General features: G+C 31.6%; 3 protein-coding genes across 4 annotated transcripts; all 3 read right to left on the bottom strand.

The window, feature by feature from the left end:
- Positions 1–6,926: 6,926 nt before the first annotated feature.
- LOC110622403 (cytochrome P450 714C2) lies at positions 6,927–10,804 on the bottom strand. Its single transcript, XM_021766892.2, has 5 exons — positions 10,418–10,804; positions 8,390–8,616; positions 8,068–8,315; positions 7,576–7,963; positions 6,927–7,501 (listed from the first exon to the last, which is right to left on the bottom strand). Exons 1-5 carry the CDS (start codon positions 10,722–10,724, stop codon positions 7,049–7,051), a joined length of 1,623 nt encoding a protein of 540 aa, XP_021622584.1. The 5' UTR covers positions 10,725–10,804; the 3' UTR covers positions 6,927–7,048.
- Positions 10,805–11,340: 536 nt separating this feature from the next.
- Positions 11,341–13,267, bottom strand: LOC110623661. Of its 2 annotated transcripts, none has more exons than XM_021768664.2 (2): positions 12,341–13,267; positions 11,341–11,836 (listed from the first exon to the last, which is right to left on the bottom strand). In XM_021768664.2, the coding sequence occupies exons 1-2, from the start codon at positions 12,898–12,900 to the stop codon at positions 11,374–11,376; spliced, it is 1,023 nt and encodes a 340-aa protein (XP_021624356.1). In that variant the 5' UTR covers positions 12,901–13,267; the 3' UTR covers positions 11,341–11,373. The 2 variants fall into 2 exon arrangements, with proteins under 2 accessions (XP_021624356.1, XP_021624355.1); XM_021768663.2 differs by having other exon boundaries at positions 11,341–11,842; positions 12,341–13,265.
- Positions 13,268–15,682: 2,415 nt separating this feature from the next.
- Positions 15,683–16,634, bottom strand: LOC110622425 (probable calcium-binding protein CML43). The gene has a single exon (XM_021766918.2). The coding sequence runs from the start codon at positions 16,482–16,484 to the stop codon at positions 15,912–15,914; it is 573 nt and encodes a 190-aa protein (XP_021622610.1). The 5' UTR covers positions 16,485–16,634; the 3' UTR covers positions 15,683–15,911.
- Between the last annotated feature and the right edge of the window lie 9,129 nt (positions 16,635–25,763).

Genomic DNA, 25,763 nt, shown 5'->3' with positions numbered 1-25,763 from the left:
TTAATTAATTTAAATAATAATTTTATATTAATTTAATTCATATCAAAATAATAATATTTCTAAAGACATAAATAAATTAAATTGTTTATGAGTTATTCGATATTCGATTCGATAAAAACTCGATCGAACTCGATTCAATTTCTAAACGAGTTAAGTTCAAACTTAATTTTTAGACTCGTATAGTAAATGAGTCAATTTTAAACTTTATAATATTCAGCTCGTTAAAATTTATGAGTTCGGCTCGTTTCTGAGTTCACGAATAAATTCGTGAATAATCTTATTAAGTAAACTAAAATTATTATTATAAGAGAAATAAACTCATATCCTACATATACGTTTTATGAGTCAAACCTAAATTTTTTAAAATTCAATTTTATATAGTTTAGTTACACTCTTAAATTTATATATATTTTAATCATTAAAATTTAAAAACTCATTTTTATAAGTTTTATGAACTAATTTATAAATATATTTATTTAATTAAAATTATTTTAATTTTAAATTTATTAATTTTAAATTAAAACTCATTATACATATAAATAAATTAAACTATTTGTAAACTATTTAAAATTAAACTCGATAAAAATTCAACTCATTTAAAATTATTTACTAAACGAGTCAAATTTAAACTTTTTAATATTTAGCTCGAATTTAAAATAAATAAATTTTGAATTTGAATTAAAATTAAAAAAATTTAATAAATTAAATTTAAAATTTTTAAAATAAATAAATTTTAAATTCAAATTAAAATTTAAAAAATTTAATAAACTAAATTTAAATTTTTTAAAATTCAAATCGATTCAATTCATTTTGCCTTCTAAATATTCCACCGTAACAAAAAAAATTATAATCATCATAAAGTAGATGAGAGAGAACAATCATACGTGGCAAGTGAGGTGGTGCGGGTGAGCGGTGACATTGAAACCCAGACCGATCACTCCTAGAGCTGGCCCATTGCGGCTAAACTTGGCATAAAGAGGGATAAATAATAACATAACGCCTACTCCTAGCTAAATTGGTCCAACTCTTTATTTTCTAGTGCTTGTATTTGCTTTCTGTTTCTGATTCTATTCTTAATTTTTAGCTTAATTTGATAATGTTTTACATGAACAAGTCATTCCCAAAAGACGAATTTCTAGTGTAAAAAAACCATAAGAATTTCTGAAATTTTTTTATAAAAATACCTCTTTTGTATCACCAGTTAAAGGTGAACTAAATATTTTATAATTTTACCTGTATTTTAAAAATAATTAATTTAAATATGTATTTTTAAATTTTTAAAAATTACATCTGATCGTTAAAATACTTGAGATTTAATAGTTCAGTGGAATATGTAAACAAAATAAAAGTTATAGAAATAAATTGCATAATTTGGAAATAAGCGAAACAGGCATTCAGTGATAAGAATACAATACAAATTACTAAGGGTACTTTTGTGTTTAGTATTGGGAAAAAGCCCAAATGAAACGGAGAAACAGCAAAGAAACTACACCTTGCTTCCTTTGAAGACATGGGAAGCTTCCTTTTTGGTTATACGATGAGTAACGATCAGTGAGAGCGTTGTTGTCTACCGCTCTGTCCATACGTAGGCACAGCTTCACGGATTTATCAGTGCTTTGTCTCTAGTATTGTATGCGTCCTTTCCTTTTCCTTTGCATAATACAAAAACGAAAATTAATGGCTGTAAGCTGGAAATGGTGTTTTTTTATCCGGAAATAAAACATTTTTGAGATAAAATTAGATTGTTATCACCGTGATAATTTTAACAAAATTTTTGACACTATATAAACTTTACTCACATATATTATACGATGTGAGATTTTGAAAAATTAACTCATAAATATATCTTCAAAGAAATTTTGATTTAAAATTTATATTATATTACGCATGTACATCAATTTTAAATCTAATTTTACTAAAAACTTCTTTTAACACGAAATGTGTCACAAAAATATTTTAAAAAATAACTCAATGTTTGTAAATATTGAAAAAAAAAAGAATTTTATTATTAAATAAATAATTTTTTACATTTTGATTTAAATTATAACGAGAGATTCAATACATATGAATTTAATAAATGAAAGGATATATCATCTTCGACAAATTAAAGAAGTATTCATTTCTATGTTAGAAGGATGAAAACGCTCAGAATCAGTTTCGGAAAAAACACATGTTTCTTTATGCTATCATAGTTAGATAATTAATAAGTAATAGTTGCTATTAATTAATATGCAGTTAAATCGGTTGGTTTAATTTCGAATCAAATTAAACTAAAAAAATTAAAATTTAAAATTTAAAATATTAAAAATTAAATTAAATTAATTATTAAAATATAATTAAATAAAATTAAATCGATAAAAATTAATTCGATTCAAAAAATATTGAGTTTGGACTGCTGTCTAGTTGAAATAAAATAAATATATAGTAAAATCGATTAATTTAGTTAGTTGATAATTTAACATATTTAAATCGAATTCAACTAAAAATTAAATAATTTAAAAAATATTAATATTTTCATTAACTGAACCGTTAAATTAAAATCAATATTCGATTCCATTTTTCAATTTGAAATGAGATATGCTCTCTGTTGATTAACCGTATATGCCTCTTGAAGTGTAAGATAACTTATGAAAGTGAGTATTATATAATTTGTTTTAGGTAAATAGTCTGAGGAAATCTCAACGCTCACGATAATTTTTTATTTTAATATAAATATTTGAATTTTAAATAAATTTAATTAAGGCTTATATTTGATTATAATTTTAGATAATTTTAAAAATTAAAATTAAAGATAAATAGTCTAATTATTAAATATGTTATTTCTATTTTTAATTATAATAAAATTTATTTTATAATAATAATTATAAATATTTTATAATAAATTTATTTTTTAATTTAAAATAATAATATATAAAATAATTAAGAATAATATATTTGTTATAATTAATATATTTATTTGCACTTTTAACCGTAATATTTTATAATAAATATATTATTTAATATAAAATAGGAATATATATTAAATAATTAAAAATAATATACTTATTATAAAATTTTCTTAATTATTATTATAAAATAAAATCAATTGAAAGTATAAATTATATACTTAACAGTTAAATTATTATTATTTTTAAAATTAAATATTATTAAATATAAATGAACATTATTTTCATACATAAAATTAATTTATATTTAAGTAATATTTAAAATATAACATTTGACATGCTATTTAAACTCTCACATTTTAATTTTTAAAAAATTAATTAATTATATTTAAATATAAATATTAATTTAATTCATTCAAAATTTAGAGTATTTAAATTAAATATTAATTCAATTCGTTCCAAATTTAGAATATTTAGATTAAAATATAAAGTGATATAAATAATTTCATTGTTAAAATAAGTATATAATTATTAATTTATTATATTAAGTCATTTGTTTTTATTATTAAAATAGATAAATAAAAATTTAAAATGCAAAAATATAAGAATATATATATAAGCAATTAAAGGTCTAAGTAGTTGTACTAGATTAGGTTTCAATTATATCATGTTCATTGCCATAATTAAGCCAGGTCCTAACTCTCCTTTTTTTAATAAAAGAATTCCTTATACGCGAAGTTATCAATTATCGTTTCTTGTCCGCAGATTACCATGTCTCGATAAATTAAAAAAAAAATGTTATTTACTTTCTAAGAAACTCATTTATTGATTTATAAATTTTAAAAAATATATTAAAATATTTTAATATATTTATTTATGTTAATTTTAATAATTAAATATTATAAAAAATTTAAAATATAAAAACAATGAAATTAATGAAAAGATTAATTAATAAATTTTTTAAAATATAAAAAAGTTTTAATATATTTTTTAAAATTAAAAATTAACTAATAAATTTTATTATATTATAGAAATTAAATAATAAAATTTTTAAAAAATATTTATAAAAAATAATCTTATTTTTTTATTAAAAAATATTTTTTTTATTGAAAACACTAAAAATTAAAATATTATCTTTAGTATAAACGGAACGAATGTTAGGATTCCAGATTCCTTATCAACTAATGCTATTGGTTTGTCATATTCTGATAGAAAATTAGTATTTAGTTCGATAATTTAATAAAATTATTTTTTATATACATTTAGTCTTTTAAAAAAATGAGACGGAATAAAAAAGTAGAATTTAAAACTTTTCAAATTCATTTACATACACTCACCATCAAATTAAATCTGTAAATTCAAAAATATTTATTTTTATAAATATATTAATTAATTTTTTTAATTCGAATAATTGTAATTTTCAAATTATAAATCCCGAATAGCATAGTTTAAAACTTACAAAAATTAATAATTATGTTTTCAAATTGCACTAACTATTTTAATATTTTTATATTCTACTAACGGTTTATACAAGTAAAGAAGCTAAATAGTTTGAAAATTTATAAATTTCAAGGCAACCGAAAGTTTTTTTAATAGAATTAAAAAAATTAAATTTTATAAAATATAAAATATTTTAATTGAGTGGGTTTAAAATAGAAATAAATTAGTAAATTTATTAAAAATATAGGGATTTAATAGTTATATTCCTAATCCTAACCCATGGGCCATGGTAATGGAGCAGTTCAACATGAGTCAGATGTCCCCATCTCTTCTCCACGTGCATAAATCAATATGCAGCCCAATCCCAATTCAATTTATTTTTCTTCATTTTATTACAATTATCTAGGCCAGTGCTAATTTTTCATTTATTATTAAGTATTTGATTTAATTATCCGTCAGATAACTATTTTTTTTCCTATATTTTTTTTTATTTTTTAAATTATTTTAAAACTATTATCTATTTTTTTTACAATATAAAAACTTATAAATCGATTATTATAAGTTTATTTAATTTTATTTTATTTTTAAAAATCTCATAAAATATTTTTAATATTTAATAAAATTTAATATTTTAAAATAAATATAATTAAAACTTAATTAAAATATTATTTTTTAATATATATATATAAATAAAATAAATAAAAATTATGAGATAGGAGAAAATACTAAATATTTAAACACTTAAATTAAGTATTTATTAAATTTAAAAAATTAGAAAAATAAATAATAGGCAGCTGATATGAAACAATCAGCTGTAAAATTAGATTATATTAACATTTTATAGTTTATTAATTATAATTTGTTAAAATTAAAATTTTTTTACATTAATAAATTATTTAAAATTACAACATATAATATATAAATTAAAAAATATTAAAAATAATAATTAAAATATTCATTATTAATTTTTTATATGTGAATAAGAACTCATTATATTTTAATCATTAATATGTTATATAATAAATTAATAATTTTATATTTATTTTATTAATATAATAAACTGATATATAACTTATTAATTATTGACTTCAAAAAAAAAAAACTTATTAATTATTTTACATACCAACGTTAGATAAAATTTATCAAACATATAAATTAAATCATTTTAAAAAAAATCTAAATTAAAAATTATGTCAGTTAAAATCAACCATATATATCAGCTACTAACTGTTAAGTAACCGTCATCGATTATATTTAATAAATAAATTAAATATATTTTAAATTTCATTTTGTTATTTTAATTTTTTTTTTTCACTTACCGAGACGAGTTTTCTAAGTGTTAAATCAATTTCACTTTGATACGTTCAATTATTTAAAAAAAAAATAATTAAATTTGAGTTTGATTAATATTAAATTTAAAATATTTTTTGGATGAGATCTCTCATGTAATAAATATTCATTAAAAATATTTTATTTTTTAATAAATGGATTTTGTCAAAGTGAATTGTAAATATCTGTATTCTTTTTATTTTTTTCATAAAACTAAATTTTTTTATTTAAAATAAAAAATTTTATAAAATTTTAATTCAATTGATTTTTTTTTAAATTTTTATTTAAAATGAATGAATTTTTAATTTTTGATATTACACAATAATGATACAAAATAAAATCACTTGCTAAAAGTATTACAATGCAGTTTTACTCATAAAAAGAAAATTTTAAACACCTTGATTATTCGATTTATTATTAAGACTCGTTCAATTCTTAATAGATTGAGTCTAAATATAAAATATCGTTACATATTTTAATATATCTCAATCACATCTGTAATTATGGATTATCAACATATTAATCGGTAAAATTATTTAATCAACCAGTGGATCACATCATTATCAAATCATGAAAAAATATTATATTTATCTCTATTTTTTTACATTATAAAAAAAATAATCATACGAGTAAATATACATAATTTTTTTATACAACTCCTTTCAAGTTTTAAGTAATTTTTTATATTCACTCTACTCTTTAATTTATTAATATGAGTATTGGAACGAGGGCTATTGACACACCATCTCACTGTTTTTTATAAATTTTAATAAATTATAATATTTTTTTTTATAAATTTTAACAAATCATAGCACTAATTGTAATTTGGATCACATCACTAAAATTATTAATGACATTCGGTCACATCAATAAAATTATTAATAATTTAATAATTTTTTTTTTCAAATTATTCATGTCAAACGACAGCATAAGTTTAGAGTAATAGCAATATCAAAATTACAGAAAACTCTAATTATCAAAAAATAAATATTAACTAACAACATAAAAGGAAATTTTAATAGCACATCTTGACTCATTCAAATTAATACATTATTCATGTCTTCTTCCACCAATGTTTTGGTATCTTTTCTGTCTGCCATTTAATGATTGGTTATGCTCAACAGTTAACATATAAAACTCAGGGCACCATAGTTTTTTTTGTTTAAAATAAATAATATTTAAAATCTGGTAACACTCTAAATTTTTATTTTTATTTAATTAATGGATTCCCTTTATACACGTAAACAAAGCAAATAAAAACAGCTACACACATAACCTTTTTAATAATACTAACATATATTAAAAAAAAAATTATCACTTTGCTCGTTTTGGTAATGTCTTTGAGAAAGTCATTATTAATAGATAATAATTAAGTACATAAACAATGATTAGGCTTATTTCTGGGCCACCACATCCTCCCTTTGCAATCTCCTTGCCATGAGTCTGATGCCATGTTGAGGCACTAGCAGCATCTTAAAGACAGGGGAATGGCGATACTCTGGAGACATTGAGAAACAAAAGTTTGATAGCATTAAGGATACAAGTATTTTCAGTTCTAGCATGGCAAATGTCTGCCCAATGCATAAACGGCTCCCGAAACCAAATGGAATATATGACTGCGGATACTTGCAAGCTTCAGCTATGCCTCTTGCAAATCTCTCTGGCTTGAATTCACCAACATCAGGACCCCAGTTATCAGGATCTCGATGCAGTGTCGTGACTGGTATCCAAATGTTGGTGCCTTTTGGCACAGTTAAATCTCCCACCTTCATGTCAGCAAAAGCTTCCCTTGATGTTATTACAGCTGGACCATAGAGTCTCAGAGTTTCGTGGATCACCATTGTTAGCTGCAGATGGGAAGTTTAAGAAATGAAAATTCATGTAAATTTAACTTGCTGAACTGAAAGTTGTAAATAAATACCGATTTTAACTGACGAAGTTTGTCCAAATCTTGGAAGCTGTCTTCGACTTTACCACCACAGATGTCGAAGATCTCAGCTCGAACGCGTTGTTGCCACTCGGGGTATAATGCAAGAAGCATCAAGGTCCACGAGGCCGTAAGAGCAGTGGTCTCATGGCCTGCAAAGTAGATGTTTTTGCAGTTGTCCACTATGAAACGATCTGTACTACGAGGATTGATGAAGTCTTCGCTATTGGTAGAACTTTCTAGTAAAGCTTCTAGCAAGTCCTTCTTGGATTTGCTAGAGCTTTGTAATTCTTCTCTGCGAGCGTTCACTACTTCTAATATCAGTGTTTCTACCTCTTTCTGTAACATCCATATTTCCCTATTGCTCTTCGTGGGGAGAAATCTGCAAATTGCAGTCAAATTGTTTTAAGGAAATGTGAAAAACCATTGAATTTTCAGACAACCGATTTAACGTTGTTTATGTTTATGAAGGGAAAGGAGGTGAACCTGAAGTTTGCGAGTCCAAAAAGTAGACTTGGTTTAGACATAGCTCCTTGAAGAGCATCCATTTTTGCAAAGATTTGTTTGCCTTGTGAGTAAGAGTTGCCAAAACAAGCTTTAGAGATAATATCTGCAGACACACACTTCAAATCCTTATCAACAGTTATATCTGCAACTCCTCCATTGTTATCAACTTGGCTTTGCCATGTCCTTATCATGTCTATAGTAGATTCCTCCATTAGCCCCAACATATACTGCAATTATATTAAATACCCATAAAAAAAAAATCATCTTTTCAAATTCTATAATTGGTATAATTGGCATGTACCTTAGCCTTGTGGAGGAAGAATTCAGGGGCCATAAGCTTCCTCTGATAGGCCCAGTGAGATCCATTAGCCTTTATGATGCCATCACCCAGCATGGGCTCCATGGTCTTGGAGAGATAAGTTGGCTTGCCCAAATCCAAGGATTTGTGCAGATTCAATTCCTTGAGCAACTCTGGTTGACCTATGTACAGATGTTGCTTGTTCCCAGTAGCGTACATGAATATTGACCCTGTATGATATAGATGTTAGTCTCTTAAATTTTCGAGTTTTTTTGTCAATTTAAATTGAAAATAAATTAAATTATCAATTTAAAGTCAAAAATAAAATACTTATGAATTTAAATTTTGACCGTTAGATGACGGTCAAAAATAATTTTTTACGCCTTTTAATCCACATTTGACCATTAAATGGCGATCAAAAATGTCCACGCGCTCTTATAAAAGATATCAAGGTCTGACGCTTTTTATATAAAAGCATCAATTTTTTTTTTTAAATGATGGCTTGATACTATTTTAAACAGCGTCCGTCCATTTTTTCTTTTATTTTTTATTTTTTAGAATCGTGGACTGCACCACTTAAAATGGCATCAAGCTAATTTTATGTTTTTAATTATTAATATATATTTTTTGAACTGAATTATTAATATATTATATTAATTTAATAATATTATTTATATTATATTTTATAATAATAAATATTTTTTATAATTTTAATATATTATTATTTAATAAATTTTATTATTAATATTTAAATAAAAAATTACTTGATATTATATAATTTTAAAATTATAAAATTAATATTATATTGTGATTAGATGTATAAAAATAATTCGATTGCGATTATTAATAATAAAAATAATTTAATGATATCATATATATTTATCTAATAATTAAATTTTATATTATTTTAATAAATTGATATAATAATGCTGTAATTATCAGTAATTTTATATACGTTTAATCACATAAAAATATTATTTCATAATTTTATAAAATATTCTTATTTAAATAAATTGATATAATAATACTGTAATTATCATTAATTTTATACACGTTTAATCATATAAAAATATTATTTCATAATTCCATAAAATATTAGTATCACATAGTTATTATATTTTATAAAAATATTTTTAATATATAAAAGTACGGTAAAAGTTAATAGTAAAAGGACCATACTCACAAATATTTAAAATTATATTATTTTTTTTTGAAGTCAAAATTATATTATTATAATGCTATTAAATTATCACATCATTAAATTAATTACTTAATTAATTTATTTTTTGATGAATTATAAACAACCAGTAGCCACATGCAAAGTTTAGAATTATATTATATTACTATTAAATATTACATGAGAATCCTAATGATTTATAATTTATTAAAGAAAAATAAATAAATAAATTAATTTAATAATAGAATAAAATAATTAAATTTATTGTCTTTAATAAATATTTATATAATTAATTAATTAATTTTTTATTAATGATTTAGTTCAGTATTTTTATACATAATATTATAATTTTAAATATTTTTTTACAGTTTTTTTTATCAAATTTTATAATATTTTTATATATTAAAAATAATAAAATATATAAAATATAATAATTACGTATCAATAAATTTATAATTGATAAATAAATTTATAATTAGTATTATTTAATTATAATATTATTATAATAATATATTAAAATTAATAAAATATATTATAAAAAATTTATTATAATAAAAAATAATATAAAATTATTAAATTAATATAATATAAAAATAATATATTAATTAATATAATTCTAATATTTTAATAATTAAAAAAATAAATGAGAACCATTCTTAAAAAATAATAATAAAAAATGATGCTAGAAGCTACTCTGGCACGTTCGGAACCAATTTTAACTGTAATCCGGGGATCGAATCTCAAATATATAAATATTTTATTTTTAACTCTAAGCCCTAAATTTTTTCCTTCTTCCTCTTCTAAGTCAGATTGAATGCCAAGAAAATAACAAGAAAACAAGTGAGAAAACTTACCATATTGTTGAGCCCAGAGGTGGAGGTAGGGGAAGATGGATGTAACCCAAGAGTTGTGAGACACAGCAGGCTGAGAATGGAACTCAGAAGCTTGATCTTTGATAAGCATTGACTGGATATTTTGCATTTCTTGAATGTTCCCATATAAGAAAGAAGGTTTTGGGCCTCGGATTCCTTGTCTGCTGAGGGTTAAACGAATCCTGCGAGGTTTCAGCCACATCGCATCCCACAGTTTCTTGAAGAGAAGACATACTCCGATTAGAATCAAAGACCAGAAAACTTGGGTTGCTGCTGCAATACCTTCCATATTTTTGGCCTCTGCCTTTCGGTTTTGTCTCTTTATAAGACCCTGAGTTGATCTGCTGGACTTACTCAGATGCTTTTGTCTAAACTCAGTAGATTCCTTTACAGCTCTTTATTGACCTTATCCGGACAAGTTTCACGTTTATAACAAAGGGTGGATCCCACTCATATGCCAATTATTTGAAAATCATGCTTTTTTAATTAATAAAACTTTTTTGTTGAATATATTATTATATAATGATTGAGATATTTAAATAAAAAAGTGTTGATATATTAAAAAAAGACAAAATTATAAACTGATTTTTGTTTTTTCAAATTCCCTGCCGACTAGTTTAGATTTATTAAGTTTTAAAATTGTTAAGTTCCTCGAATTTAAACTTCAAAAATTTATATCATTTCAACTCATTTTTAAGTGTTTTAATTTTGAATAAGTTAACATCCCAAATTTCAAAATGTTTATAAACATGAAATTACATGAATTATAACATTAAAATATAGAATTAAGGAAGTTTTGATTAATTATTGGCACACAAAAGATGAAATTCAAGCTATTTAAGAGAAAAAAAAAAATTCTGGTAATTGATTAATCAGAAAAAAGAAAGAAAAAAAGAAGCTGAAATGCTGAACGCAAAATATCAAACATTTGGGCCAAATTATTTTTTACAATGAGCAATAGCAGCTTGAATTGAGTTATCAGTTACAGCTGATGAAATTTTACAAGTTTCAGATGGAAATCTCTGGTGAATTGGGGAGGATTTGGTAGAACCACTGTAGCTTTTTGTTCTTCTTCTATCTCTGCGGCCAAGGCTCCTAATACTCATGGTTTCCAATGCCCCCCTAATTGTGTCCAAATTCAGTTCTAAAACTCTTGGCCTCTCTCCTTGCCTCCCTTCTTGCAGTGACCTCCTCTTGTGCATGAGACTCTGATTACAGGCCCACAATGTCTCTTCACGTACTTTATCTTTGTCAATGGAAGATTTTGCCTGGGGAGCCTTGAGAATTGATGCTATTAATGTCCCCAGTTTCATGGCTCGAAATTTTATAAGGACTTTCATCATCATCCCTCTGTTTATGTTTGTTGTTGCTGCTCCTGTTATTTTTGATGGCTTCGTTGTGCTATTGCTTCAAGACAAGAGGACCACTTCAGTAATCACATATGCAATGCAATCATTAAAATTATGAAATAAAATCTGTACAAGAGTTGGAATTTGGCTATTGATCCCGAATCTCCTACATCATCCATGATAATTTATATACACAAAAAGAGCCAATTACATGTACAAAATAAAAATAAAAATTAATTTTAAGATAAAATTATAAATTGATTTTCGAAAAAAATTAATTTTATAAAATATAAATTTTTAGCACAAAAATTTGTACTTTAAAATAGAGTGTTCATGTTATATATGATTATTAATATCAAATTATTCATTATTAATAATAAAATTAAGCAAAAATTTGAGTCTTTCGTATATAGAATATATGATTATGCTTACATATGTTATAGAATATTTTCAAAATTTAAGGTATTACCGAAATTTTTTTAAAATAAAATTCAAAAGTGTAAATGTATTTAGCGAATAAAAAAACAAAACATTTCTATTTTAGAAGAGCAAATACCTGCCGGCCATGAGGTCCAAGGGGTTGGCATGCGGCGAACGACTATCTCCCAGTCCTAGGTCAATCTCCGATGAGTCCCTAAAACTGGAAGTGAAAGAATTGACGAAGCGGTTAACTGCCGGAAACTCTACCTTGCTTCTAATACTCTTCGGCATTATACAACTACAAAGCTCGGACTCCACCTGTTGATTCCGCTGACTTTCTGCATCCGTGGAGGAAGAGCAAAGAGTAAACGCCGACGAAGAAGATGACGATAAAGAAGATGTACAAGAAGTCACCGAGTCGTATAAATCTATTGCTTTTGTCTCGACTGGAAGGAGCACGCTAGATGAAAATGATAAACGCAACTCCATTTCGTCATCGCAGTCGTCCTCGTTTTCTACACCATCGCTGACATCTGCGGCTTCAAGGGCAATTTCGATGTACGATTCATTGTCGTCTTCACTGTTATTATTATTGAAGGTAACGAGAGAGGAAGAGGAGTTGAAGTCGTAGCAGCTACTAAATGAGAGACTTTCTTCCAGATCTAGATCTCGAAATTCGATAATTTTGCTTTCCATTTGAGCGAACTAATACGAAGCATTAAGCTAAAAATGATTATGTAAACGAGGCAGTGTTAATAATACGCTAATTATTCGATTAAGAATAATGATATATAGAAAACAAATCTTTGAGAAAAATAAAAAATATATATAGAAAATAAATCACAATTACAGATTACGAAGATCAGAGCTGGTGAAGGCATGTGCATGGTGGTGATTAACACTACCTCCAACTTGTTAATTTTTAATTACAGATTATGAAAATATATTATTTTGAAATAAATAAAAAAGAAGAGTTTGGTCCAAAGTTGCAGAAGAGACAATGGCATAGGCAGTTGGTTAGTGAATTGGAGCAATCAAGCTGCACAATGTTGAACCTGAAGTCCCTAAACCTCCCCCGTGTTTCGATATTCGTGACTTAGAAGAGCCCAACCCATAATATATAAATATATATTGCAGATTTGGTGCCAATTTATCAGCCTCTTGCATCTGCAATCCCGTGATGGAATTGGACAATGACCGCTCAGCCCGCCAATGGCTATGGCTGTGTAGCTACATTAGATTTTTTTTTTTTTTAAATCTAATCTTATTAATTATAATCTAGAAAAACTTAACAAAGCCACAATTCGGATCGAACGGTCTCTTATGCTCTTACGTACGTACCATTATTCGGTTCAAATTGAAAAAATCAACCAAACTGAATTGATTTAAAAATTTAGTTCGATTTTTTATACATTTTGGTTCGATTTAATTTTTAATTTCAGAAATTTTAGTTATTTTGATTCGGTTCGATTTTGATAAAAAAAAAATCAAAAAAACCGAACCGAACCAATTAGTGATAATAATATATTTTTTCAATATAGAGAAATTAAATCATATTAAAATTAAAATATTTTAATTAAATTTTAAAATATTAAAAATAAAGTGTAAAAAATAAAAAAATTATTAAAAATCAAAACCGATCAAACCGAATCGAATCGAACCAAATCGGTCTGGTTCGATTCGATTCGGTTTCTGATCAAAATCGGTTCGGTTTTCATAAATACTAAAATTTCGATTTTCAGTTTATTCGATTCGATTCGATTTTGAATCGAACCGACCGAATGCTCACCCTGCTCTTACTTATCCAACTTTCATTTAAAATATTAATGGAAAAAATATGAAAAATTAAAATATTATATATAAAATTAAGTTTGGATTCAAATCAAACAATACACCTGTTTAACGTAAATTTAAAAAGTGAAGAGGACAAAATATAAGATGAAAAAAGCTTTGTACTAAGAAATGCTTATTTCATTATCCCCTGTTTAACGTTAAGGAAGAATTCAATCACTTGATTTATTTTTATTAAATTCTCATATTTAAAATAAAATATTTTTATTTTTTAATTTAAAGATTTTTTTATTTTGAAAAATAAAATACGTTCACAATTGTGAAAGAAATTTAATTGAAATTTTTTTGTTCAAATTTTAAGATAAAGAAAACAAAACATGGCATTATTTTTTGGGAAAATTATTATTTAATTAATATGCTTTAATAAAATTAACTATTCCTTAATCTCTGTCAATTGAGGGGAAATTGGCAGATTGTTCCATTCTTCCAAGGAAATCAGAAATAATAAAAGAGGAACACATAGTTTCTGCTCCAGAGGAGAAAAAGGAAAATGAAATAGAACCCTGAAATTTCGTATCTGGACCTGCATGCATTTACATCTAATAAACGTACCTGTTCCTTAATCTATTGAGGTTGGCGTAAAATATCAAATCAACCCCAGAATTTGAGGTAATTTGAAGGGACGTTCCAATCTGTTTTGTTATTATCAAATTTAAGAACAGACACAATTCTCCCAGATTTCTGAAAAATATCCAAAATGGTCTATAGCAGACACTGCCCTGAAGCTGAATACAACTTTTCTTGCACATGCAACCAAAGACGTAAAGCTGAGGAAACTAATATACGATTATACATTAGCTATAGAAAAAACTTGGCATGCACATAGATCTTGACCAGCAAATCATCCATCAGCTTAAGGTAAATTAATGGGGGACCACCATCTAAGGCCCTGGAAGAGTCCTTGCAAAATCAGATTTTAGATGGAAATTTTAGCCTTCCCCTTTGGTAAATTAGATTGGACTAATTGATTTTAATCAAATCAATTAAAATTTGATAAGATGAAAACACATTGAAAATTAATATCATGGTTCATATCTTGCGGATGTAAAATTCTCATCCTAAATAATAAAAATTTGGAGCAAAATAATAGTATTATTAGCAGACTCTTAACTTTAAAAATTGGAGCTTGTATGCTTATGTGAGCTCCAATCATCCTAGACCTTCAAGGGATTGGCTACAACAGCTAGCTTGCCGGCTGATAAATTTTTTTTAATCTGCAAAAAGGGTTTTTTGTTCTTTTTTGGTGAGACAGTCATTCCCCCAAAGTTCAGGGACATAGTCGACAGTTGCCGTCCTGATTTAATCCAACCCGGACATACCACTAAAGCGAGATTGGGGCCGAGGTCCGGCCAACTGATAATTGCTTCTTTGAATTGCTTTTCATCTCATAATTGACCAAAAGTTCTGGTGTGCCAAAGTAGAAAATGATTCTCAAGGAATTGACAAAATCAGCTATTTACTTTTTCATTTTCACAACTGTACATTGTTTTTCTTTCTTTAATTTATTTCATACTGTGGTTGCACATGTTGAGAAGTGTCCTTATGAAGTAAAACATTAAAAAGCCAAATTGTTCAGAATTAATTACAGGCCATTTTTTTCTAATTCAATGAATAACTTGAAAACTTCACAAACAAAATCCCAATTCCATTTTTTTAAAAATAGGTGTAATTAATTCAAATCCTTACATTCAAAAAAGATTTTTTTTTTTTTTTCCAATTTACAATTTGCATACAAAACCTGAACAATTTGCATGCAGGGTGCTCCATGCGGGGCGTTGGTACACAACTAACTACCCAGGAAAATTTTCAAACAAAAACAAAGCTGCAGAAAGGGAAACAATGAAAGAGAGGATCAATTAAGCGCTGCGAACGATAACGCTTCGCATCATGTCCTTAAATTCGACGAAATCGACACGGCCATCGTGATTGCTATCAACAGAGCAGATCATCTGCTCAACTCTGTCGAGCTCCTTAGCTTCTGGCATACCTAATTTCCTCAACACCACTTGCAGTTCATGTGCAGAAATGTACCCATCACCATCCTCATCAAACACCTTGAAAGCCTCCGACAGATCAGATTCCTCTTGCGTCATTCCATCTTGTTGATTCACCTCACTCTGCTCGTCGTTGCTAAAGAAAGTTTCATCCAAGGAATGATGGAGGCATACAAAATCTTCAAACTCAAGACCATCATTGCCTGGCTTAATATGAGATCTGATGGTGGATTCAAGCTCGGAGAAGTCAGCATCGAGGCCTAGAAGTGTGAGGGCTTGGTTAAGGTCCTGGACAGTGATCATGCCATCACCATTCTTGTCGAAGAGATCAAAGATGCGGCGGAGACGGAGGGAATTTAGGCTAGGGCTGCGGAGGCGGAAGGAGGAGTTGGAGGATGATTTCCTGGAGAGGGTGGGCTTGGTTTGAGCCTCCATGGAGATGGGGATGTGTTGGAAATATGAATGCGAAGGCAGATTAGGATGAATTAAAAGAAAGCAAATGGGCAGAGGGGCAAGGCGCTGCGAAACGATGCTATATTATGAAGGATGAAGCGCGTTTAGCGCGGACGGAGACTATTTGGTCAGCCACCCATCGATGACCTCTATTAGAAAATATATATATATATATATATATATTTATTATATTAACTTTTTATTTAAATGAATGTATAAAAAATTCTTTTTCTATAAAAAATTCCGGTGAGAAATTTTCATTAAGCTACTTGTAATAAAATGGAAATTGTATTAGTTTATTACAGCGAATATTTTGGGAAACAAGCGCTTAGAAGAAAAGATTATTTGGAAATTCTCTTAACTATTTTTATCACGTGAATAATTAGAGAATATTCTTGCATTATTTATTAACAAAATTATTTGGAGAAACCACGCGCACGCTAACGCCATTATTATTATTATTATTAGTATTTTTTTTCATTTTTTACCTTAATTATTAGTATTATTTCGAGAACTGCTAAACACCATTATCTTCTCAAATTTGCTGTGTCGATAAGTATTACCTGCATTCGGTTTAAAATTAAATTAAATTTAATAAATTAAAATTAAAATTTTAATATTTATAAAAATTAAATTAGTTTCATTTAATTTAATTTTATTTAATTTAATTGATTGAATTTTTATTAGATTTTTTAAATTAATATTTTAAAATTTAATTAAAATATTTTATTATTTAATTTTTATATTATTAAAAATAATATATTATTATTATTAATTGATTTGATTTAATTTTTTAATTTTTTTTATTAAAATCACATCAAATTAAAATAATTAAATTTTTTAAAAATAAAAATTGAATTAAAAAAATAATAAAAATTTAAATTTAAATTAATTCGATTAAACCGATTTTTTTCTACGTCCTTTTGTGCCACAATTATAATTAATTTTAATTGATTGATAGGAAAGGGCTGGAGCTCATTTCGGTTAACATAAAAAAAAGTGAATAAATTAATTGAATTCAGTTTTTTAATTGAATTTTTTAATAAATGGATTCAGTTTTAATTGATATTTTTTAGAAATTAAAGGTATATAAGTTTAATTTTTAAAAGACTAAAAAAGCTATATATTTAAAGAAATCATTTTAAATATGATTAGTGGAAAAAATTAAACGAATGAATTTTGAATTTGATAGTGTAAAAAACTGGGCTAAACTAATGAGCTTTAAAAGTAAAGTGAAACAAATATTAATTTTAACAAAACTTAGTAATATAAAAATAATTTAGTATTTTTCTTTGTCCATGAAAGTATATATTTATTGATATTTTATAGAGAGTAGTCAAATAGATAATATTCTTGTGAAGGTTAGGCGAGAAAAAGGAGAGAAAAGCCGAGAGAAAGAAAAAGAAAAAAAAAGGGCAAAGACTTCATTGGGTTCTTTCGCCTTCGGCGAAAATTGCACTTCTATAAATTTTTTTGTTATGATTTGTTTTTGTTTTGAGTTAAGTTTTGTTATGGTTTTGAGATAGATTCGGTTTCATGTTGTGAGGTTTTATTGGAGTCGGATAGGAGTGTTGCTGCTAACGGTGATGAAGGGTTGGTAATTGATAATGGTAAGATTCGGTAAGGTATCCAGATAAGGACACCTAAGCAGAGCTCTGATTCGCTGAGTTGATCATCATTCTGTGATCGATCCGTTAGATCCCTTTATACTTGACTTTAAGGATTGGGGCCTCTAAAATGAAGAAGACAGCCAAGGGATCATCGAGGAAGTTTCTGATGGAGACTCTTCGACTCTCAAGTCAGACCTAGGAACTTCATGGAGTTAAGAGAAGTAAAACAGAGAAGAGAAGAGAATGGTGGTTCTTGCTGTGTGACCACCAGAGACAGAGAGAGATTCCTTTTTAGAGAAAGAGAGTCCCCTTTTAGGGTTAGTCCGGTGTATAAATACCTTTGAATAAAATTGATGCTCCTGGTGCCATGTCCCCTTCTGATGGGGCAGGGATGCTTTTTGTACAGGTGTGTCAGGCAATACATTAATGATGGGCTATAGAATAATAAATGCAGAGCTGGTCGGTCGTACCCTTTACACATGCACTTATGATCATTGTGTCGTACCAAGGAGGCGAAGGTCGGTATCTTTACTCTGGCTTCATCATGATGTACCAGGCTCATCCAATCTACATTGAAATGAGCTCCTTCTAGTTATTGAAGTCGGCCACGTCGGCATTCAAAACCTCATTGTAGGCTTGTGAGGAGATCGGTCTGTCCGTCCCTTTCGATTTTTTAGAAGGTCGGTCTATCCGCTCTGGGCTTGGGTAAACTTAGAAGTGTTACTGGTCTGATTCTTTGTACTTAATAAGTCAGATTTCTTACTGCCCAGTCTAACCAGATGGAAAGGCTTTTGATTTACATGTACACGTATCACGATCTTAAGGGTCCTATTTTTTATACGTTATCAACTGCCCTTTCGCTTCTCCAACGATTATTTATGACCGTTAGAGAAGGGAACCCGTCCTACTAATTAGATGTTGCCTTTTCGTTTGGTTGACACTTATAAATTTCGAAGGGAAGTGCGATCAATGGTGTAACGACCCCAAAAAGGACCGTCACCGGCGCTAGGATTCAGGTCGGCTTAAGGCCGCCAGAACCCGTAGCAAGCCTGCTATACTCTCTGTGTACCTGTAAACCTCATACATGATCATACATTTTCTGTGAAAATAAAATTCTTTTCTGAACCAAGGCTTAACCTGTGCATGCACTAGCTCTGTACTCTGTACTCATGTACTCTGTACTCTGTATCCCTAACTAGAGCTTGCTCTAGATGGGTTAACTCATACCTGTTAAGCCTGGTTTTCACATACAGGAAAACATACATACATATACAGATCATGTACAATACATACATCACTAGGTCAAGCAACCACTATTACATTTCTTTCATATTACATGTCCACTCTAAGCTATTACAGATCTCTTTACTCTTCCTGACCTCTGCTGAACTGTCCCTGTACACTGTACCTGCAAAACTGGGGTTAAGGGAGTGGGATGAGCTCTATAGCCCAGTGAGTAGAACAGTAAAATATCTCAGTAAAATATGATCTCATGAAATGCATCATATCACAGACAAGCCACATCAAGAGTAAACCTGTCACCACATAGTCCCAGTAACTCTGTGCCAGGGCGTAGAATCGAGCACCTGGTCTTCCTGTCATATATGTATATGTGTATATAACACCTGTGAACTTACCATTGCCAGGGCGTAGTCAAAGGCTCCTGGACTTTGCTATATACCTGCCAGGGCGTAGTCAAAGGCTCCTGGTCTTTACTATACGTGCCAGGGCGTAGTCAAAGGCTCCTGGTCTTCCTGTCTGTAAATTCTACCTTTTTCTAGAATTCCGACACCCCGGATTCCACCAAACAACAGGAATTCCGGTGCCAGACTCTAGCCGGGTATTACATTCTCCCCTCCTTAAGAACATTCGTCCTCGGATGTTCCTAAAACATACAAAAACAAAACACAAGGAGGATACTAACCTCAAAACAAATATGGATACTGCTGGAGCATAGACTCCCGTGTCTCCCATGTGCACTCTTCTAGGTTATGGTGGTTCCATAACACTTTCACCATCGGAATCTCCTTGTTCCTTAGCTGTCTGATCTGCGTGTCCAGAATCCGCACTGGCTGCTCTATATAGGTGAGATCCGTATGAATCTCCACTTCAGGCTCATTCAGAACCTGATTCGGATCTGACACAAACTGTCGTAGCATAGAAACATGAAATACCGGGTGAATTCTCTCCATAGAAGCAGGTAAATCTAGCTTATACGACACATTTCCGATCCTCTGCAACACCTCAAAGGGTCCAATGTATCGTGGAGCCAACTTACCCTTCTTCCCAAAACGAACCACTCCTTTCATTGGAGACACTTCCAGCAATACCCAATTACCCTCCTGAAACTCTAACTGCTTTCTGCGAACGTCTGCATAACTTTTCTGTCTACTCTGAGCTGTTCTGATTCTCTCTCTGATCATGGGCACCATTCTACTGGTAATGTCTACTAACTCTGGCCCTGCAAGAGCCTTCTCTCCTACCTCTTCCCAGCAAACAGGGGATCTGCACTTCCTCCCATATAATGCTTTATAAGGAGCCATCCCAATGCTAGCATGATGACTGTTATTGTAGGCAAACTCCACCAAAGGTAGATGCTGCCGCCAAGAACCGCCAAAGTCTAACACACATAGGCGAAGCATATCCTCTATGGTCTGGATGGTCCTTTCTGACTGTCCATCAGTCTGTGGGTGGAAAGCAGTACTAAACTCTAATCTCGTGCCCATCGCACTTTGCAGACTCCGCCAAAAGCGAGAAGTAAACTGAGGTCCTCTGTCTGAAACTATAGACACTGGAACTCCATGTAATCTTACTATCTCATCCAGATAGACCTGTGCCAACTTATCCACAGAATAGTTACTCCGTACTGGAAGAAAATGAGCAGATTTCGTGAGTCTGTCCACAATCACCCATATCGAGTCTATCCTGTTGGACACTACTGGTAAACCCACTACAAAATCCATAGCTATGTTCTCCCATTTCCACTCTGGAATCGGTAATGGGTTAAGCATTCCTGCTGGTTTCTGATGCTCTAATTTCACCCGCTGACAAACCTCACAGGCTGTTACGAACTGCGCTACTTCTTTCTTCATGGCTGGCCACCAATAGACCCTTTTTAGATCTTGATACATCTTGGTGGCTCCTGGGTGAACACTATACCTCGCATTATGAGCTTCCCTCATAATGTCTTCCTTCACACTGCCCTTATCTGGTACACAAAGTCGACTCCCATAGCGAAGGATCCCTTTACTGTCAAATCTGAACTCTGCACTATTGCCTGACTGAACAGTCCTGGCGATTTTCATCAACTCAGGGTCCTCATGCTGTCTCTGAGCTATCTGCTCTAGAAACACAGGTGTCACTCTCATCTGTGCTATCCATGCACCTGTACCAGACAACTCTAACTGTAATCCCTCGTCAAAGAGCTTATAAAGCTCCATTACAACTGGTCTCCGCTCTGCTGCTATATGGGATAAACTGCCTAGTGATTTCCGGCTTAGGGCGTCTGCGACAACATTCGCCTTACCCGGATGATACTAGATCGTACAATCATAATCACTGAGCAATTCGACCCATCTTCTTTGCCGCAAATTTAGCTCTCTCTGACTTAAGATGTACTGTAAACTCTTGTGATCAGTAAAGATCTCGCATTTAACCCCGTAGAGGTAATGCCGCCACATCTTAAGGGCAAAGATAACTGCTGCCATCTCTAGGTCATGGGTAGGGTAATTCAACTCGTGCTTCTTCAACTGTCTAGAAGCATAAGCTATTACTCTATCACTCTGCATCAATACACAACCCAATCCCACTCGAGATGCATCACAGAACACTGTGAAGTCCTCATTACTCACAGGCAGAGCTAACACTGGTGCTGTGGTCAATCTCCTCTTGAGCTCCTCAAAGCTCTCTTCACACTGGTCTGACCAGATAAACTTCTGGTTCTTCTGAGTCAATTTGGTCATAGGAGCTGCTATCTTTGAGAAGTTCTGAACGAACCTCCTGTAGTAACCTGCCAGTCCCAGAAAGCTTTTAATCTCAGTCACTGTCATGGGTCTGGGCCAGTTAGCTACAGCCTCTATCTTCTTGGGATCTACCTCAATACCCTCTGCTGATACCACATGTCCCAAGAAGGCAATGCTCCGTAACCAAAACTCACACTTCGAGAACTTGGCATACAAACCATGCTCTCTCAGTGTCTGCAAAACAATCCTCAGATGCTGGGCATGCTCTTCTGCATCTCTGGAATACACTAAGATATCATCGATAAACACAATGACAAAGTGATCCAGAAACTCACTGAATACCCTGTTCATGAGATCCATAAATGCTGCAGGGGCGTTAGTCAACCCGAACGGCATCACTAAGAACTCATAATGCCCATATCTGGTCCGGAAAGCTGTCTTAGGCACATCTGCCTCTCTGACTCTCAACTGATGATACCCAGATCTCAGATCTATTTTCGAGAAACAACTTGCTCCAGCTAGCTGGTCAAATAGATCATCAATCCGTGGTAAGGGATACCTATTCTTGATAGTGACCTTGTTCAACTGTCTGTAGTCGATACAAAGTCTGAGGGATCCATCCTTCTTTCTGACAAAGAGCACTGGAGCACCCCAAGGTGAGGTACTAGGGCGGATGAAACCCTTATCTACCCAGTCCTGCAACTGTTCTTTCAACTCTATTAACTCAGCTGGCGCCATCCTGTAGGGAGGAATAGAGATAGGTCTGGTACCTGGCAGTAATTCAATTTCAAACCCTATCTCCCTATCAGGTGGTAGTCCTGGCAAATCGTCTGGGAACACATCGAGAAACTCTCGGACTACTGGTACTGTGGCTGGTTCCTTCACCTGACTGTCTAGCTCTCTCACATGAGCTAGAAACCCCTGACAACCCCTCCTAAGCAAACGACGAGCCTGAAGGGCTGAAATCATACCTCTGGGTGTACCTCTCCTGTCTCCTCTGAAGACACACTCTGACCCATCCTGGTCTCTGAGACTCACTAGCTTCTCTCGACAGTCCAACGTAGCACTATATGCAGATAGCCAATCCATCCCTAGAATGACATCAAAATCTGTCAAGTCTAGAACCACAAGGTCAGCTGGAAGGCATCTACCCTCTATGAATACTGGACTGAAACGACAGACTGACACTGCCACTGATGGGTCACATCTAGGTCCACTGACCCAGAGAGGATACTCTAACTCAGAACTGATCAAACCCAATCGCTCTATGGCTCTCGAAGCAATAAAGGAATGAGAAGCACCGGGGTCCATCAAAGCATACACATCTGAACACCCAATGATGAGATTACCTGACACCACTGTGTTCGACATGTTAGCCTCCTCTTGTGTCACTGTGAAAATCCGTGCTGGGGCTACCGGATTTCCACCTCGGGAACCTGCTGCTGAAGTAGAGGCTACCCCTCTACCTCTGCCTCTGCCACTAGTCTGAGGCATGACTGGAGCTACTGGCCGTACAACTGGCTGTACCACACTGCCTGAACTCATCTGCTGGGATGGTGCAAAAGTCATCTGCGGACAATCCCGAGCAATATGCCCTTCCTGTCCACATCGAAAACAAGCTGTAGATCCCAACCGACAAACTCCTCCATGTGGTTTTCCGCATCGTCTGCAGACTGGAGCTGTGCCAGAGCTTGAGCCACTACCTATTCCCAGACCTGACTTGACTTTATTCCAGAACCCTTTCCTTGTTCCTCTCGCTCTATCCCATCTTTTACTGCCTGTAGAACCTGAACTGGGGGCCTTAGAACCCGAAACTTGTGCCCTTGATTGTTTCTGAATATTGGCACTAGCTTCCATCTGCCTGGCTGCATCTATAATAGAGTGAAAACTCTCCTTCTCAGCTGGAAGGATCAAAGAAGAATACCTGGGATGAAGTCTCATGGTATATCTTCTTGCTTTCTTCTGATCAGTATCATAGGCTTGACCCACGTACTGAAGCAGATCCAGGAACTTATCTGTAAATTCATCAACACTCATCTCATCTGTCTGTCGCAACTGTTCAAATTCAATTACTTTCATCTCCCTCGAACTGTCAGGAAAAGCCCACCCTGCAAACTCATTGGCGAACTCTCCCCATGACATGCTGTCCATTCTAGGCTCCACATAATTCTTAAACCATTCTCTGGCTTTCTTGCATTTTATTGTGAAACCTGCCATCTCAATGGCTCTCCTATCATCGGCTCCCAATTCACTGGTTATCATCCTAACGGCTCTGAGGTAATCAAATGGATCATCTCCCGTGTTGTATTTAGGAGCATCCAATTTCAAGTACTCCGTCATGTGGACTTTACCTCCAGATGAGCTAGGTTCATGTCTGTCAACAACAGGGGCTACTGGTTCTGGTGGTAGTACTGGTTCATTGGGTTCATTTAGCTCTAGGTGTGCTGCACTTGGATGTATAGGGGAAGATGGATACATAGGATATGGTGGATATGATGGGTAATAGTGAGGATATGGCATATATGGCATGTATGTAGGATATGGGTCAAATCGAGAGTACTCCGACATCCCCTCCATCGGATACTCTGGCTCCTGAAACAAGGATGGATAGCCAAAACCTGAGGCCTGAGCACCTCCCTGCGACTCTCCCATACCTTCCTCAAAACTGCCTATACCCATGCTGTCATCTCTAGACGGATCAATCTCCATAGCTTCCCTCCTTTCCTCTGATCTTCCTCCCCTAACTGTTCCTCTTCTGCTCTCGTCTACAGACCTTCTAGGGTCTATTGACGTACCTTCCCTGCTAGATCTCTGAGACCTTGCTCTTGGCAATGCAGGAGGACGAGCAGCTAGTCTCTCATTTTCTGGTGGGACTCCAGTCAATCGAGCTGATCGACGAGTTCCTCGCATCTTTACTCTGGAAAAAACAACATATAACATACCACTTAGCACATAAACATCACATATCAATCATACACATACAACTCTCATGGCATATCATAGCAGATAGGACTCAAGACCCTATCCTAGTGGACATGATTTCCTATTGTGCTTGACCATTTCTAACCTGTCTGAGCCCAACACTGACTCTATAGGTCCGATCATGTGAACCTAGGGCTCTGATACCAATCTGTAACGACCCCAAAAAGGACCGTCACCGGCGCTAGGATTCAGGTCGGCTTAAGGCCGCCAGAACCCGTAGCAAGCCTGCTATACTCTCTGTGTACCTGTAAACCTCATACATGATCATACATTTTCTGTGAAAATAAAATTCTTTTCTGAACCAAGGCTTAACCTGTGCATGCACTAGCTCTGTACTCTGTACTCATGTACTCTGTACTCTGTATCCCTGACTAGAGCTTGCTCTAGATGGGTTAACTCATACCTGTTAAGCCTGGTTTTCACATACAGGAAAACATACATACATATACAGATCATGTACAATACATACATCACTAGGTCAAGCAACCACTATTACATTTCTTTCATATTACATGTCCACTCTAAGCTATTACAGATCTCTTTACTCTTCCTGACCTCTGCTGAACTGTCCCTGTACACTGTACCTGCAAAACTGGGGTTAAGGGAGTGGGATGAGCTCTATAGCCCAGTGAGTAGAACAGTAAAATATCTCAGTAAAATATGATCTCATGAAATGCATCATATCACAGACAAGCCACATCAAGAGT

Source organism: Manihot esculenta, chromosome 9 (genome assembly GCF_001659605.2).
Source record: "Manihot esculenta cultivar AM560-2 chromosome 9, M.esculenta_v8, whole genome shotgun sequence".
NCBI lineage: Eukaryota > Viridiplantae > Streptophyta > Magnoliopsida > Malpighiales > Euphorbiaceae > Manihot > Manihot esculenta.
The sequence above is the reverse complement of the archived record's forward strand: the minus strand, read 5'-3'. Positions and strand labels throughout refer to the sequence as shown.

Coding starts and splice junctions, on each gene's coding strand:
- LOC110622403 (XM_021766892.2), bottom strand. CDS start 10,724: ATGGAAGGTATTGCAGCAGCAACCCAAGTTTTCTGGTCTTTGATTCTA. Junction 7,964..8,067: donor TTTGGACTCGCAAACTTCAG/GTTCACCTCCTT, acceptor TGCAATTTGCAG/ATTTCTCCCCACGAAGAGCA. Junction 7,502..7,575: donor AACTTCGTCAGTTAAAATCG/GTATTTATTTAC, acceptor TCCCATCTGCAG/CTAACAATGGTGATCCACGA.
- LOC110623661 (XM_021768663.2), bottom strand. CDS start 12,900: ATGGAAAGCAAAATTATCGAATTTCGAGATCTAGATCTGGAAGAAAGT. Junction 11,843..12,340: donor TTGGACCTCATGGCCGGCAG/GTATTTGCTCTT, acceptor CTTGTCTTGAAG/CAATAGCACAACGAAGCCAT.
- LOC110622425 (XM_021766918.2), bottom strand. CDS start 16,484: ATGGAGGCTCAAACCAAGCCCACCCTCTCCAGGAAATCATCCTCCAAC.